The 14612-nt window shown below is 33.3% G+C and overlaps 4 protein-coding genes across 5 annotated transcripts in view; 2 read left to right on the top strand and 2 right to left on the bottom strand.

Annotated features, from left to right (window-relative positions):
- The first annotated feature begins 2566 nt into the window (after positions 1–2566).
- LOC106292213 (RING finger protein 44-like) lies at positions 2567–3055 on the top strand. Its single transcript, XM_013727824.1, has one exon. It carries the CDS (start codon positions 2567–2569, stop codon positions 3053–3055), a length of 489 nt encoding a protein of 162 aa, XP_013583278.1.
- Positions 3056–8045: 4990 nt separating this feature from the next.
- Positions 8046–10223, bottom strand: LOC106292537 (B3 domain-containing protein At5g25470-like). 2 transcript variants are annotated; one of them, XM_013728146.1, is made up of 7 exons: positions 10042–10223; positions 9573–9888; positions 9427–9438; positions 9170–9270; positions 8778–9036; positions 8576–8700; positions 8046–8468 (listed from the first exon to the last, which is right to left on the bottom strand). In XM_013728146.1, exons 1-7 carry the CDS (start codon positions 10150–10152, stop codon positions 8217–8219), a joined length of 1176 nt encoding a protein of 391 aa, XP_013583600.1. In that variant the 5' UTR covers positions 10153–10223; the 3' UTR covers positions 8046–8216. The 2 variants fall into 2 exon arrangements, with proteins under 2 accessions (XP_013583600.1, XP_013583601.1); XM_013728147.1 differs by lacking the exon at positions 9170–9270 and having other exon boundaries at positions 9326–9438; positions 10042–10152.
- Positions 10224–11573: 1350 nt separating this feature from the next.
- Positions 11574–13506, bottom strand: LOC106343580 (aldose 1-epimerase). The gene is made up of 5 exons (XM_013782832.1): positions 13282–13506; positions 13125–13174; positions 12629–12755; positions 12424–12531; positions 11574–12348 (listed from the first exon to the last, which is right to left on the bottom strand). Exons 1-5 carry the CDS (start codon positions 13403–13405, stop codon positions 11726–11728), a joined length of 1032 nt encoding a protein of 343 aa, XP_013638286.1. The 5' UTR covers positions 13406–13506; the 3' UTR covers positions 11574–11725.
- Positions 13507–13670: 164 nt separating this feature from the next.
- Positions 13671–14612, top strand: part of LOC106343188 (outer envelope protein 64, chloroplastic) — a 4053-nt gene continuing 3111 nt past the window's right edge. Inside the window, exons 1-2 of the mRNA XM_013782335.1 lie at positions 13671–13944; positions 14296–14448. Of these exons, the coding sequence (XP_013637789.1) occupies positions 13742–13944; positions 14296–14448 (356 nt within the window). The 5' untranslated portion in view covers positions 13671–13741. The remainder of the gene's footprint in view (positions 13945–14295; positions 14449–14612) is intronic.

Here is a 14612-nt window from a genome sequence, read left to right as displayed (position 1 = left end):
AAAAGCAAGGAATTGATCCTTTGCATTTTACATTACATTTTCCATTAAATTCCTTTCAAATAACATTCCTATTAAATCTAGCAAATATTGAATAACACTAGAATTGAAATGAATTGGTAAAATACGCAATTGAATAACACAAGAATTTAAAAGAATTGATAAAATACACAATTGAATAACACTAGAATTTAATGGAAACCATAATTCCTTCAAATTCTATCAAACTTCTAAATCCAATACCCCCACCTAAACTTAAGTTTAGGAATTGAAGGGTGAGATAGGATTTTGGAATGTGTAGTTTAAGATTCTAATAAATATATAAATAAATACTTAATTTTTTTTTTTAAAAATGAGAAAAATAGTTTCAAAAAGACTTTTCGAATTTCAAAAAGAAAATTTGAAAAAAAAAATCCGAAAAGAATTTTTTTTATAAAAAAAAATCGAATTTGAAAACTTATAATTCAAAAACTATAAAAAGTAAAATTTCTTTTATTTTTTTTATTTATTTATTTCAATAATTATTTATTATATATATAAAACAAGTGTACAAAAGTCTTTTGTTTTTTTAATGAAAATGTATTTTGAAAAATATCTCTTTAATGAATATCAACATAAATAATAGTATCAACAATGTGGCAAACACGAAAATTTTCCATGTTTATATTTAACATTAGTCTTCAAGTTAGATGACACTAGAACTTTATAAATTATGATAAACAAACCGCGATAGTATATTGTGGTTGAAGCTTTATCTCACCGGTCGGAAGTCATTGCATAACGTAAACTCAAAAACCTTCCTAAGATGCTTGATTAATGAAATTTATACGGACTCATTAAGAATTTCCATATCTACGAAAATCATACATCAAAAGAAGGAATGTGGAATAATTCTTTAAACCAGCATACAATCTTCGAGTATCTCTTCAAACCCTCACCGAACACACATCATTCTCACCGAACACACATCATTCTCACCGAACACACATCATTCTTTTTGATATACTGAAGAAACATAAGTCGGCCATCTTTACAAGCCTATCCTCCATAAACTGTGTAAGATTAATACATTCATTACTCAACTTTTATACAAGTTATTACATCTAACAAAGTGATAGTTTGTAGATTGCAAGGATTAGATTATCACCGGAATGGATTCCTCCCCCTCTAACCAACCCATAAAAGTCGTAGGTAAGTAAATAATCTCCTGCATCATTCTCTGCAAAAAGAATAATATATATGATGCGTCCAAATTTATATTCATTTCCTTTGATTGGTTGCCGATTCTTATTGTTTAAGATATTGGAATATACATTCAAGAATATATCATAATCAACTTTGTTAGTGGTCGTTTCGTGCCTACCACTGGCAGCTTCATTTAACAACAATCTACTTTGGTTTTGATAAACTACTAAGCAAATATATGTTCGATTTAGACTTCTCCGTCACCATGTCAACTATAATGAAAGAGTATAAACGAATGTGGTTGCTCTGTTTTATATGAATTACATGGGCATAAAGATGTTTAGATAGAAATTATATTATTTCTATTTGACAAAAAAAATGAATTATCACTTAAAATAAAAAAGTTAAATTACTAAAACAAACATTTACATATGAGGATAATAACAAAAAAAAAAATCAGGTATATATTAATAGTTATAGTATATAATTTACATATAAATATAATATTATATATTACTTGATCGTTTGTTATTAATAGTCTTAAGTAATAAAAATAAGGAATATTAATAATCCGTAATAGTGTTTACCAAAAAAGATATTGTTTTTTAGATTTTATAAAACAAACAATTAAAATTAAGTAATAGATTACTAATATAAACATTTTGATATGAGGAGCGTATAAAAAATTAGATCAGGTATGCACTAATAATTATATTACATAGTTTACATATACTTATATTAATATAATTTTTTTATGATTTTATTGTTTAAAGTTTCAAATAAGAGGCTGCGGTGATAATATTTTTTATACGTATTTAAAAACATCCAATGTAGGCAATCACATTAAAGAGTAAAAATAATAATCAGAAGAAAGCAACCGGCTATCACTATTTGCATGTATACTTTATAATTTTCATTTATTCGTTTAGTTTAAGTTTGGTGTTCATTATATTTGAACAAATTAATTTGACTATTTGACTATTCATTTTTTATTGGTATATATGTAGATTTCTTTTTTCTTTTTATAGCACATAGTTATGTTATTTTATGTATGAATACTTAATTAATAGTTTTATATCGATATTGATACAAAACTTGAAACTGAAACATATTTTATAACTATGACCAATTTATTAAAGTTAAGACCAATTTATGCTAATTAATTCGTAACTTCTTTACTATTTGACATATATCAATGTTGTAACCTATGATGTATTAAAAAGCCTTTTAGAATTTGCCACTTATATAAACCCCTATAATCTGATTCCATTGTATACCTCCTCTATACATTTAAACAATCCTCCAAAGCTCAAACATGAGCCAGGTATATTGGGTTATATGCCAATGTGAACCATCTATATCATCTCCAAAAAAAATCATTACCATGAAGATAAAGAGGTCATGGACACAACAAACAAAAATTGTGATATCCGTCGCTTTGAAGACAGCGAGCAATGGCCACATAATCCACAATACGGTTGCTGAAATGGAATACATGCTTGAATACCACGAAATTGATTTTGATTCGGTGATGGAGATTATCGAGCAGACTTCTGAGTTTGTCGCACTCACTATTCCGAAGCTCGATAATCCCACAGATACAGATCTTAATATAACTGTTAAGATATATGATCACAACTTAGACGCTTTCCGCAGAATTGACCTAGACGCTTATACAATCGAGCTTCGTGCAAACCGAAGAGAACCTATCCCTAGCGAGAAAGATGATTTATGTCCAATTTGCTGCAAAGAGTTTGGCACAGAGGGAGATATCAACTCTTTAAATTGTGAACATTCCTATCATCATCATTGCATCTTGGACTGGGTTAAAAAATCCTTAACATGCCCATATTGTAAGGCAAAACTTGCTTAATGTATATGAGATCCACTTTCTTACATTATTTATGTTGGCTTACGCTGCCTTTTTTTTACTATTACATGAACTTCATATTTACGGACTTTCCCATCATTTTAAAGAATACAATGCCTTTATTCCAAACCAAAACATTCAAAACTTTTTATCAGAAAATAAACTGTAAACCACTTTTCCGCGCGTACTCTAGTGTAACTAAAACCTACAAACGAAGAGATGTATAAACAAAATAAATAAAGTTGAAAAGGTGCAACAGTTAATACGACAAATTTTCATATCAATAAACAGTTATAGCCAGAAAAATATATAAGAAAACAAAAGACAAGCCCTAACAATAATTGTTTCTTTCTTACTTTATTTATCTTTTCAACTCCAAAATTCACAGCAATTTTTAACCTTTGATTTCCTTATTGAAAAAACAAACGAAATATATGTAAAATTTAGAATACAATTATTAAATTAGCGAAGATTTAGAAATTTACAATTGCAAAATGGGAGAGATTGGTTGCTCGTGATGTGATGTTTAAAAATGAACCATGACTTTGTTATTAATTTGCTTACCAAAAAATAAAATAAAAACTTATTTTGCTAGATTCCACGTACTGAACTAATACAAAAATACACATTGTCTGTGTATCAAAAGTAATGTTACTTTTATTCTATGTTCTAAAAATCGGCCGCCTAGCCGCCTAGCCGCCTGGGCGCTACGCGTCATTCTTCCGGCCCGATTTATGCCAAATCGGTTAAAAAAATCGGATATCCGATTTTCTCCGCCTAGACCGCCTAAATGACCGCCTAGCCGCTTAGGCGGCCACCTAACCGCCTAATCTATTTTTTATTATTTTTTATAATATTTTTATTTATTTATTTGTTCTAAAATTTTATAAATATCATTTATATTCATAATTTTGATGAAAATTACACTATATTAAGTTTATATATTCTATTTGTGTGTTTTATACAATCTTAAACATGAAAATGTATGTTATACACAATCAAAGATTAACATGTTTTATAACAAAGTAAACAATCTAAAAATTCTGCCCCGCATAATTTCCGATTAATCCCCGATTTTCTCTTTAGGTGCTAGGCCCAACCCGACCGCCCGACTAGCGCCTAGCGCGTTCCCGAACAGGGGCATTTGACACTATTTATCTAATTTTTGGTAAAACACTGCAACACATGCATGTCTAATAAAATTATACAACAATATTTTCAAATCTTTTATAGTATTTTATATAACTGTTCTTATTTTTTTGCAGTATTTTATATAACTGATTAATATTCAAAGATTATATAATTGTCCAGCAGAAAATTTGTCGGTTAAAGAGTAGTAAACATTTTCCGAATATTTTCATCATTGTCAATCATTGAGTTATACAAATCCTTTTGTAAAATAAGACAACCAAAGTTTTATTTTCAAAACTAAAGCTTCGAATGGTAAAAGCGGTTCAAGCATGACAGATCAAAAAGATCATGCAGATCAAGCAGGACAAGTGCAGATCAAGGAGAACAAACGGGATAAGTGCAGATCATGCAGATCAAATAGTTTATTACAATTTTAAATGGTAAAATCAGTTTAAATAAAACAAATTATATATTTTAATAATTAAAATTATAATAAAAATCAAAACACATAATATATAAAAACTTTAACAATTAACAAAATACATATCTTTTTTATTAGTATACATATATAAACTACGATACTATATATTTATATAATACATATTATAACTAAAACCACATATATTATATAAATATAATAATTTAAAATAGATATGAAAATTATATGATGAAAAAGCTAAATAGATAACGATAGTTTTTGTATTATTAAAATTGTGAGTAACTAAAATGAAAATAAAATATTTATAGAAGAAGTTTAGATATATTTTGAAATTTAATTATTTATGAAAAAAATCATTGATTGGTTAAGAAAAGATAAAAGGAGATGAAGTGCTTCAAATGTATGGTGGTAAAATCTGCATGCAGATTTCCTGATTTTTTTCACAAAAAGACAAAAAAATATTGAACTGCATGCAGATCTCCTGCTATGTACTTTATAAAAAAAAGAAAAACGCGAATGGTAACTTTAAAACAAGAGAACTGCACTTGCGGGTGAACTGCATTTCTTCCGCTGCACCATTCAAACACTAAGATATAAAAGATACAGTAGAAGAGTCAATATTTTTTATGATTAGACTCTTGGATACTTGTCATTTTTATCTATTGATTTTTTATTTCACTGTCTCTTGTTATTGTTTTTTATCATTGACCACAACTCCTTATATAAATATATATATATATCAAATGTTACATTGGCTAACCATACAAAATTGCTTTTTTAATTTCCTAAAATTGCAATGGTTGATCAGATTAAAGTTGCAATCACTAAAGATTAAAATTGCAATTGTTAATATTCAAAGATTACAATGCCTTATTTAAAAGAAGATGTAAGTTTATTCAGATAACTTGATGAGAGGTGAAACTATTCAACCATAAAGAAAATATGAGATGTCGACACAATGTTACCTTTTGAAAAAGGTTTACAATGACAAAGATAAGTAACATATGAAATTTCAAACGATAAAAAAAAACTTTAGTTAAATGTTGATTGGAGTATCTCCTATATACTCATCTTAGAACATTACAACATGTTTTCGTAGCCACGTGTCAATTACTAGGATGATTCTTAGAATCCTTAGAATAATAAGTCGGTCCATATCAATATGTCTTATATTTTTTTTATTAAACTAACTATCAAATTAATTAGTAGTGTAAAATAATATTTTCAATTTTTTCCTTAAATAAAAGCTACGGAATTACCTAATATGATTACCATATATAACTTGTATAATGTATACACATTAGTCAACCCTTTGGCTACACAGTGTTTCTCCCAACACTTTGATCTACTTCATAGAATTGCAACATAGATAACTGAATTTGCATAAACAACCCACGATGGATATATACATTAGTATAACAAAGTTACTCATTTCCTACATGCATATTTAAAAATGAACCTGACAATAATTTCCAACACTATCCAAATCCAATATTGCAGACACGAAAAGTTCCACAAATGTATTACAGAACCTATTATAATACCGACAAGTTCCACAATCAACAGTCAAAGAAGAGATTCAAATTCTGGAACTTCCAAATCCATACCTTGTTATCCCCACGAAACTCAAACTCAACCTCGTTCTCAACAGTGACACAATATCTCGGAGTCTAGAACAAACACATGGATGGACAACTCCGACATCGAAGTATATAAAGCCGGAGCTAGGTATGTCCACATGGATCCCTTTAACCGACAACCACAAGAAGAGATCATGTGCTGATATACCTGATAAACCACCCATGCTTCCGTGTAACGTTGGCTTCATAATATATAAAAGTCTGAAAACCTGTACAATCTCTTCAATATACAGTATAATCTTCTGAAAAGATACAACTTTTAAGATGATGACAGTTCACTAAAATGCTGTGTGAAAAGATACAATTCTTAAAAGGGCACGACGATTCTGCAATTTGTTTAGAGGATGCCTTCGAGGAGATACAATGAAGTGTCAATTGCTAATTGGGAACCATGACATCATACCCTCATCCTAAAAAAATATATCCCTTAGATTATATTCTCGGAACCATTACCACCGCTAGATTTTGTTTTTTTCCTATAATAAAAGATGACATTAGTGGTTTAAAAAAAAGGCTTGCTATTATATATAAATAGATTTAGAGAATATTTGAATGTTGCATTTGTGACTTAACTTAAAATAATAAAATTATTTTCTATCTAAAGCCTTGAACTCAAGTTTTTAAAAACAGTAAAAAAAAATGCTAAAAAAGAAAGAGAAATTGGACTGAGTAATTTTAGGGACTTTGAGTAATTTTAGGAAATCAAAAGTCTGACTAGTAAAGTTATTGGTCTTAGAAACTTTAGTTCATTGTAAAGTTTTCAAAGTCTCTTAAGTATAATCCCCAATCACAACCTGTCTATCTTGATTTTTTTTCGGCATCAAAAGAACTTTTATTGATCAATCACTCCAAAGGCCATGTTACTTGAGCTAGCCAAACATGAGTTTCAGTACTAGCATAAACAAAAGCATCAGGTCGATTACGGGCTGCTTTAGCAAGACAGTCCGCTCTGGTGTTCTTACCACGTGGTAGATGAGATATAGAGAAACGGTCAAAGAGCTTAGACTGTACCCAAATTTCTTCTATCTCGGTCGCCATGGATGGCCATTCATCCTCACATCTTATCAGTTTCAGTAGTTGTATACAATCCGTTTCAAAGTGTATCGAGTCAACTCCTCGTTCCTTCATTGTCTTCATTGCGCAGAATAATCCTCTTGCTTTTGCGTGTAGTGGTGACGGGATGTTACTGACATTCTGTAGGCCAACGAGAGCTGTTTGATCTTCATCCATCAGCACAAATCCCAGCCCCGTTTTCCTATCTTCATGTGTCCACGATGCATCTACTTGGCATCGCAACTGCATACTTCTCTGGTCTGTTACCACACTTCCCGAGTCTTCGATCTCTCCAGCTATGGCATCTTCCTCTGCCTCCGGAATTATCTGAGCAAACTTCCAATTTTTGGCTTCTGCCATCGCCAACTGCACTATCTCCAGCGGTGAATCCTCGATTTCATTGAAGAGCTTATTATTTCTACTCTTCCATATGTACCATATTAGCCAGGGAAAAGGCTCGACGATTTCCTTTGGGACTCCTTGCTCCGCTGCTCGCCACAAGAGATTATCAAGATTTGTGAATAGGGCATTACACGGGAATACGCCCGGAATCGCTGGGATGTCTGAGAGCGCATGTCTATCTTGATTGAAAGAATCATCTGTTACAGCCTTTCTTGGAGTTGATTGGTTGTATAAGATAAGTTCTCAGGTTCATTCCAAAGTATTTGTTATGGTATGTTCAAATCCAAACAAAAATATATTAGCAGGGTTTATACTAGTACATCTATGCAAGAATAAGAAATTTAGCACTGCAAGTCAGTTAAACCAACATAAAGATCAAGTTTATTGCTACAAATTTGTTGAATACCAACATGGAGGTCACATCTAGCATTAGAATAATAGGTTGGTAAAAACTATATTTAGAAACCTGACTCATAAGAAGGAGACTAGAGTTGTCATGTTATTCATTCACGAAATGCACTCTAACAGCTGAAACCACACCTCTTGAGAGTTCAAATTCACAAACCACAGTGTCTCCTGGTTTGAGGTTGTACTTTTGACATACAGCTGCCCATCCCAGGAAACCATATAAACCGCAGTAACTCTTAGTGAAGCCCTCCATTTTGCTTCCATCGGGAAGAAGGAAGTCCATGGAGGAACTATGAGGACCAAACTCCAAGCCATACTTCTTAATCACCGGAGGACTCACATGCTATTTGTACAAATATGGAAGAAAAAAAGACTAAGTCTTAGCTTTAAATGAAACAAGTAAACAGAATTTTATAACTAGAACAAACTAAAGAATGCTACAAATTTTACCAGAACACTGTTTGTTTTCGTCAGTGTCTTCTCAAAGTAAGGGTTGTTGGGATTTAAGAGGTATCGCTCAGGGTTTTCAACATGATCAAAACTCTGCCTCCCTCGACTAGTTTGTCTTCCACTTGCTGAAAAATACAAATACAGAAAGGGTCAAAGCTTAGTTTTGAGTTTCAAAGACCATGAAGATGATTTATTTTCTTACCAGAGTTAGAGGCAGTGACGAAATGCACTCTTACAGCAGTAACCACACGTCCAGAGAGTTCAAATTCACAAACCACAGTGTCTCCTTGTTTGAGGTTGTACTTTTGGCATACATCTGCCCAGCCAAGGAAAGCATGTAAACCGCTGTAAATCTTATTGAATCCCTCCATTTTGTTTCCGTCAGGGAGAAGGAAGTGCATAGAGGAATTGCGGGGACCAAACTCCAACTCATACTTCTTAACCACCGGAGTACTCACATACTACTCGGTACAAATATTATAAAAGAAGACAAGTCTTAGCTTTAAATGAACCAAAAAATAAACAGAATTTTATAACTAAGATCAACCTTAAAAAACAGTAAAGAAACTGAAGAATGCTACAACTGAATTTTACCAGGGCAGTGTTAGTTTTGGTCAGCGTCTTCTCAAAGTAAGGGTTGCTGGGATTAAAAAGGTATCGCTCAGGGTTTTCTACATGAGCAAAACTCTTTCTCCCTATCAACCTTAAAAAACAGTAAAGAAACTGAAGAATGCTACAACTGAATTTTACCAGGGCAGTGTTAGTTTTGGTCAGCGTCTTCTCAAAGTAAGGGTTGCTGGGATTAAAAAGGTATCGCTCAGGGTTTTCTACATGAGCAAAACTCTTTCTCCCTCCTCCACTTGCTGAAAGTTGTTCAGTCGCCAATACAAAAAAAAAAAACAAACAAAAAGAAAGAGTCAATCTTTGGCATATAGAGAAAATAATAGATTCTTTTAAGGAGCATAAAGATGATATCTTTCAATCTGAGTACTCTTACCAGAGGCAGGAGTTGTCTCTTGGTGAGAATTATGGGGTGGTTCAACTTCAAGAGGTGCAGAGATGATCTCTTTACCATCTTTCTTGAAGATCCGGACTTGGAAATACATAGTGCCTTGGTGTGTGAAGTGCAAAGTATCATCTGAAGCTAAAAGGTTGTCATCAACAAACTCATCCCAATCTTCTTTTATCATAAACAGACAATTCTTGTCTCCCTGGAGCCAGAGTTGCCAGGAATTGTTCCAAGGAACAGTGAACACCACCCTGTGCTCAAAAGCCTTAGGTATGCTTCTCAATATCTCTTCAGGAATAATCCTCTTTTTTAAGAAACCCACAAAATACAAAATCAGAAACAGCAACAGCAACACAGAATTATAAATATAATATAGTCTTTGTAAACAAAGCAATTGAGAGTAAAACCAGAGCAGCAGCAGCTAATGGAAAAGAGGGGGGGGAGAGAGTGAGTGTACCATGGATTTCGATTTCCAATTTTGTCCTGGAGACAGGGACTTGGAGAAGCTACTCTTCTTGCTCTGAGTTTCGTGGACCTCCTCTCTCTCCGGCAACTTTTTTCTCTTCATAGCAACAAGAATCGATTATGCAAAATTGTGGAGGATTGGAAGATGAGATCAATTGTGTATGTGACGACAGTATAAACCAACGCCACAGTAAAATACCTTCTTCAAGCTTTGGTGACGGAGGCTTTCCGCGTGCTGATAGTGGAAATACCAAAATACCCCTTACCTCCCCAAGTCTAAAAACTGAAAAGCTTGTCGTCGCTAAATAAAACGAATCCGAAAACTTGAACCAAATCCAGCCCAATAAAAATGAATTCGAACACTGACTGAGACTTATTTTATGGTATTTAGGGTTACATGTTTAATCCAAACTGAACTGAATATAGATATTAAAAAAACCTGAAAATTAAAAAAAAATCTACAAAAATATTTATACCAGACTCAAACTCAAACTCGAATAATATACAAAATGCTATAAAATCTCATTAAGTACATAAAATAAGTATCAATTATATCAATAATTAATCCAAATACTTAGCGTAATATATTTTGGCACCTGGTGCTCTTCTTCTTTTGTATAGTCGAAATTATTGGATTCTAAGTGTATTCACTTCTTTTATATTGTGGATATGATGTGTTTGCATATAGTTTTTCGGCTTGTTCTCTAATCTCATTATTTTTGCTCCCTAATTTTAATTGTCAAAAATTACACTATAACAAAAAAGAGTAGTGACAAGAACATTACTTATTCTTCATTTCATTTTTTATTTTATTTTTTGATCTTTGTTTCACTGAATCTTTATTTAGCTTTCGGGTTTAACTAAGTACAAAACATTATTTTGGAACCGAAAACCTAATTAAGATTGGAAACCCAAAATTATATTGGGTTCAACCGTTTTTTTTTTTTTAATATTACCAAACTTGAACGAATCCGGCTAAATCTAAACTGAATTCTAATTGGACTTTTATAATATCCGAACGAGGCTGAAATTCGTAAATCCAAAAACTCAGAATCTGATTGAATCTGAACTGAAATCTGATTGGTCTCCCAAATGCCTAGAATTAGTTGTCAGATAGAACATATTAGGCATTGCATTTGGTTATGTCATATAGTTTTTTCGGTTTTGAAATTTTTTTTTTCCGAATATTATAAAAACCGAGTCAATTCGAGTAGAATCCTCCTAAATTGGTTATAATGTGTAATCAAAAATAATTGGGTATCCTTGTAATCAAAAATTATTTAAAAATATTAGGCATTTTATATCTAAATTATTTAAATTGATCCAAAAATAATCAAAAATACTAATTACATATTGTTTGAATCAGTTAATTTTATCTGAAAATAATCTTGGTTACGATTTAGTTGGGTATTTTATATCCAAATTATCTAATTTTATCCTATATACTGAAAATAACTTATTATTATCGCAACTAGCCAAATAAATCAATAAAACAATAAAATCATTATTAACCAAACAAATCAATGTGGAAGATCAAGTTTGATTTTAGTAGCAAAAGAAAATCAAATTACAATCACTCTCTTTCCGGTTCCATTAACCACTGAACCGGCTCTTTATTCCAACATCTAACACCTAAAAGGCTATAAAACACTTTCATCTAATACCACCAGTGTCACTCAAGCTGAAAACTCAAACAACATCGTGTGCTTATACTTCTCACCAGCCTTGACCACAACACACGGGAAACTCTTCTGGTTAATCGCGTTAGGGAACCCCTGCGTCTCAAGGCACACACCTGAATGCTTCCCATAAACCGCATTCCCTTTCCCCACCACTCCATCCACATAGTTCCCCGTATAAAACTGCACACCCGGAGCATCGGTCCACAAGTCCATCACCCTTGAGCTCTCACCGTCTCTTAGCTTCGCCGCGTGTTTCAGCCCGTCTTTCTCTTGATCAGCACAGTCCAACACGTAGTTGTGATCATATCCTATACCCACCTCTCCAATACGATCTCCTATCCGTTTCTCCTCGGTGAAATCGAATGGAGTTCCTTTTACCGGTAAGAGCTCACCTGTAGGAACTGAGTGTTGATCCACGGGGGTGATATGAGAACCCCAGATTTGGATCCTGTGGTCAAGAATGTTTCCTGAGTCGTGACCCGATAAGTTCCAGTATGTATGCTGAGCTAAGCTGATTGGAGTGTCTTTGTTCTCAGGAACTGCCTCCATGTCAAGTCTCATGGTCGTGGCTGACGTGAGAGTGTATGTGGCCGTGACAGTAACCGCACCGGGATAACCTGTTAAATGTTACAACACATATTATATATTTAGCTTATCCAATCTCATGTAGAATATATTTCTTTTCTAACAACCTTCTTCTCCATCGGCGCTGTGATATTTGAATGTGATGAAAGGTTTGTCACCGTCTTTCTTGTGTCCTGCGACTTCCCATGTCTTCTTATCGAAACCATTGTTACCACCTGTAGATAAGAGTAATATTTATGTTGTTACGCATCCGATTAAGTTCACTGGAAAGGTGCAGAATCATATAGAGGAAAGAAGAAGGGTTATATTTACCGTGGAGGCTATTGGGACCGTTGTTGATGGGCAAAGTGTAGTCAACTCCATTGAGACTAAACTTGCCTTCTTTGATCCGATTTGCTACACGACCAACTATGCACCCAAAGTAAGGTGCAAGCCCGTTCTGTAACAATCACATACTTCAGATTCATCACCACTTTACAGAATTCAGTTTATTATTATAGTAACTTCAGCTACAAAAAAAAAAAAAAAAAAAAAAAACTTCAGCTACCAGTAGTGACATTTCTTTTTTAACCAGACTGGTTTTAACCCCTAATATTATTCAGACACTATGCATATTCGAAGTAGTTCAGACACATCAGTTGTTGTTGCTAATAAGTACTCTATTTACAATTCAGACAACAGAAACCACATGGGTAAGAGTTTGAGATCAGAACTCTGTTTTTCTTTTTTTTTTAGTAAATAAGATCTAATGAAATATGTGTCGAGATCAATGACAGAGTTAGGTGATTAATTCAAAGAGAAGTATTACCACATATGGATCCACAGAGTCAAATCCGAGAACCACATCAGCCAGTTTCCCTTTGTTTAAGAAAAAAAAAGACGAACTTGATCATCAGATGGTTAATTGGGATTATGAGAAAACGAAATACATAAAAAAAAAAAAAGGAGGAAGAAGGAGAAGGAACCGTTGTTGTCGGGGACAGACAAGGAGGTGATGGTGGCGCCAAAATTAGAGATCTTGACCTGCATGGATCCATTGTTTAGCTCGAAGATCCCAGGAGTATTGGTATTCTTGCTCTGATCTGCCATTATTAGGGTAAAGGATAAGAAGGAGGAAAGTGAATTAGATTTTGTTGATACGTAGAGAGAAACAAGGGGGAAGTGATCACTTCTGTTGAGCTGACGTCATCTCCATCTCAAACTCTCATCTTGTTTTTTTTTTTCTCAAAAAGAAAACAAAAACACACAAAACAAAACTCTTTTTATATAATTAATTAATTTTTAGGGGTAGAACGGGAATAAATCTCAAAGAAACGCAAAAACACACAAAACAAAACTCTTTCTTCCTTCTTAGGTTTCTTCTTAGGTGTCTCTCTCTCTCTCTCTCTCTCTCTCTCTCTCTTCTCTCAAGCAAAGCAGTCATCGATGGCGTCTCACGCTTCGAATCTCTGGGTGCTTCTAGGTTTAGGCATCGCTGGGATTCTCCTGGCTGCTAAGAAGCTGAAGAAGACCATCCGTGAAGATTTCGGCGCCTTCGTCGACAAGCTCCTTCTGCTTCCTCCGCCTCAGCCTGCTCCTCCCAAAGCCCCTCATCCTCTCACCGGTCTCTCTTTCGCCATATCCGACGTGTAAGTCACCGTACACTTGTTTCCCCCTTGGATTATATATTTTGTTCGTTGAACTTATGAGAGTATAGTTGATTCATTTGAAGCTATGATTCTGAAAGGTTGCTTGTAGTAGATTCAAATGTGCTAGTTATATCAAACACCTTTAGAGATAGGATGGAATTTTAATTCATTAAGATATATAAGCTGTATTACTGCTGTTGGGACTGTTACTGTTTAACCGTTAAGAGATTAGTAACTGTTTATCTAATCTATGTTCATATTTCATTCTCTTGTGTGAACTTTTGAATTTCAGTCAAGGGTTCAAGAAGCTAAGGTTACTCTTTCTTTCTTTCTTTCTCATTTGTTTTACAGATTCGATGTTACAGGCTACGTGACTGGCTTTGGTCATCCAGATTGGGTTAAGACGCATGAAGCTGCTTCGTCAACATGTCCTGTGGTTTCAACTCTCGTTGAAGGTGGAGCCACTTGCGTTGGCAAAACTGTTGTTGATGAACTTGCCTTTAGGTTTGTCTCTCTTTTCCATTACCTGTATCTCGAATTTCTGAATAGGACATATAGTTTGTGATTTTTTTTTTATTTATCAAGTGAAGAAGAAAGACAAGCATTACGACTGTGTATCAAGTATTTTGATTCTTTTTTTTTTTTTTTTTTTTTTTCGGTTTTTTTTT

The sequence above is a fragment of the Brassica oleracea genome, chromosome C5 (genome assembly GCF_000695525.1).
Source record: "Brassica oleracea var. oleracea cultivar TO1000 chromosome C5, BOL, whole genome shotgun sequence".
Taxonomy (NCBI): domain Eukaryota; kingdom Viridiplantae; phylum Streptophyta; class Magnoliopsida; order Brassicales; family Brassicaceae; genus Brassica; species Brassica oleracea.
This window is presented reverse-complemented; position numbering and strand designations above follow the sequence as displayed.

Bases quoted from the DNA above. Each gene is read 5' to 3' on its own strand.
- LOC106292213 (XM_013727824.1), top strand. From the start codon at position 2,567: ATGAAGATAAAGAGGTCATGGACACAACAAACAAAAATTGTGATATCC.
- LOC106292537 (XM_013728146.1), bottom strand. From the start codon at position 10,152: ATGAAGAGAAAAAAGTTGCCGGAGAGAGAGGAGGTCCACGAAACTCAG. The intron at 9,889-10,041 runs GTACACTCACTC...TTCTTAAAAAAG, and splicing joins ATTGGAAATCGAAATCCATG to AGGATTATTCCTGAAGAGAT. The intron at 8,469-8,575 runs GTAAAATTTGTA...TTGTACAAATAG, and splicing joins CGAAAACAAACAGTGTTCTG to CATGTGAGTCCTCCGGTGAT.
- LOC106343580 (XM_013782832.1), bottom strand. From the start codon at position 13,405: ATGGCAGATCAGAGCAAGAATACCAATACTCCTGGGATCTTCGAGCTA. The intron at 13,175-13,281 runs GTTCCTTCTCCT...TCTTAAACAAAG, and splicing joins GTCTGTCCCCGACAACAACG to GGAAACTGGCTGATGTGGTT. The intron at 12,756-13,124 runs GTAATACTTCTC...TGATTGTTACAG, and splicing joins ACTCTGTGGATCCATATGTG to AACGGGCTTGCACCTTACTT.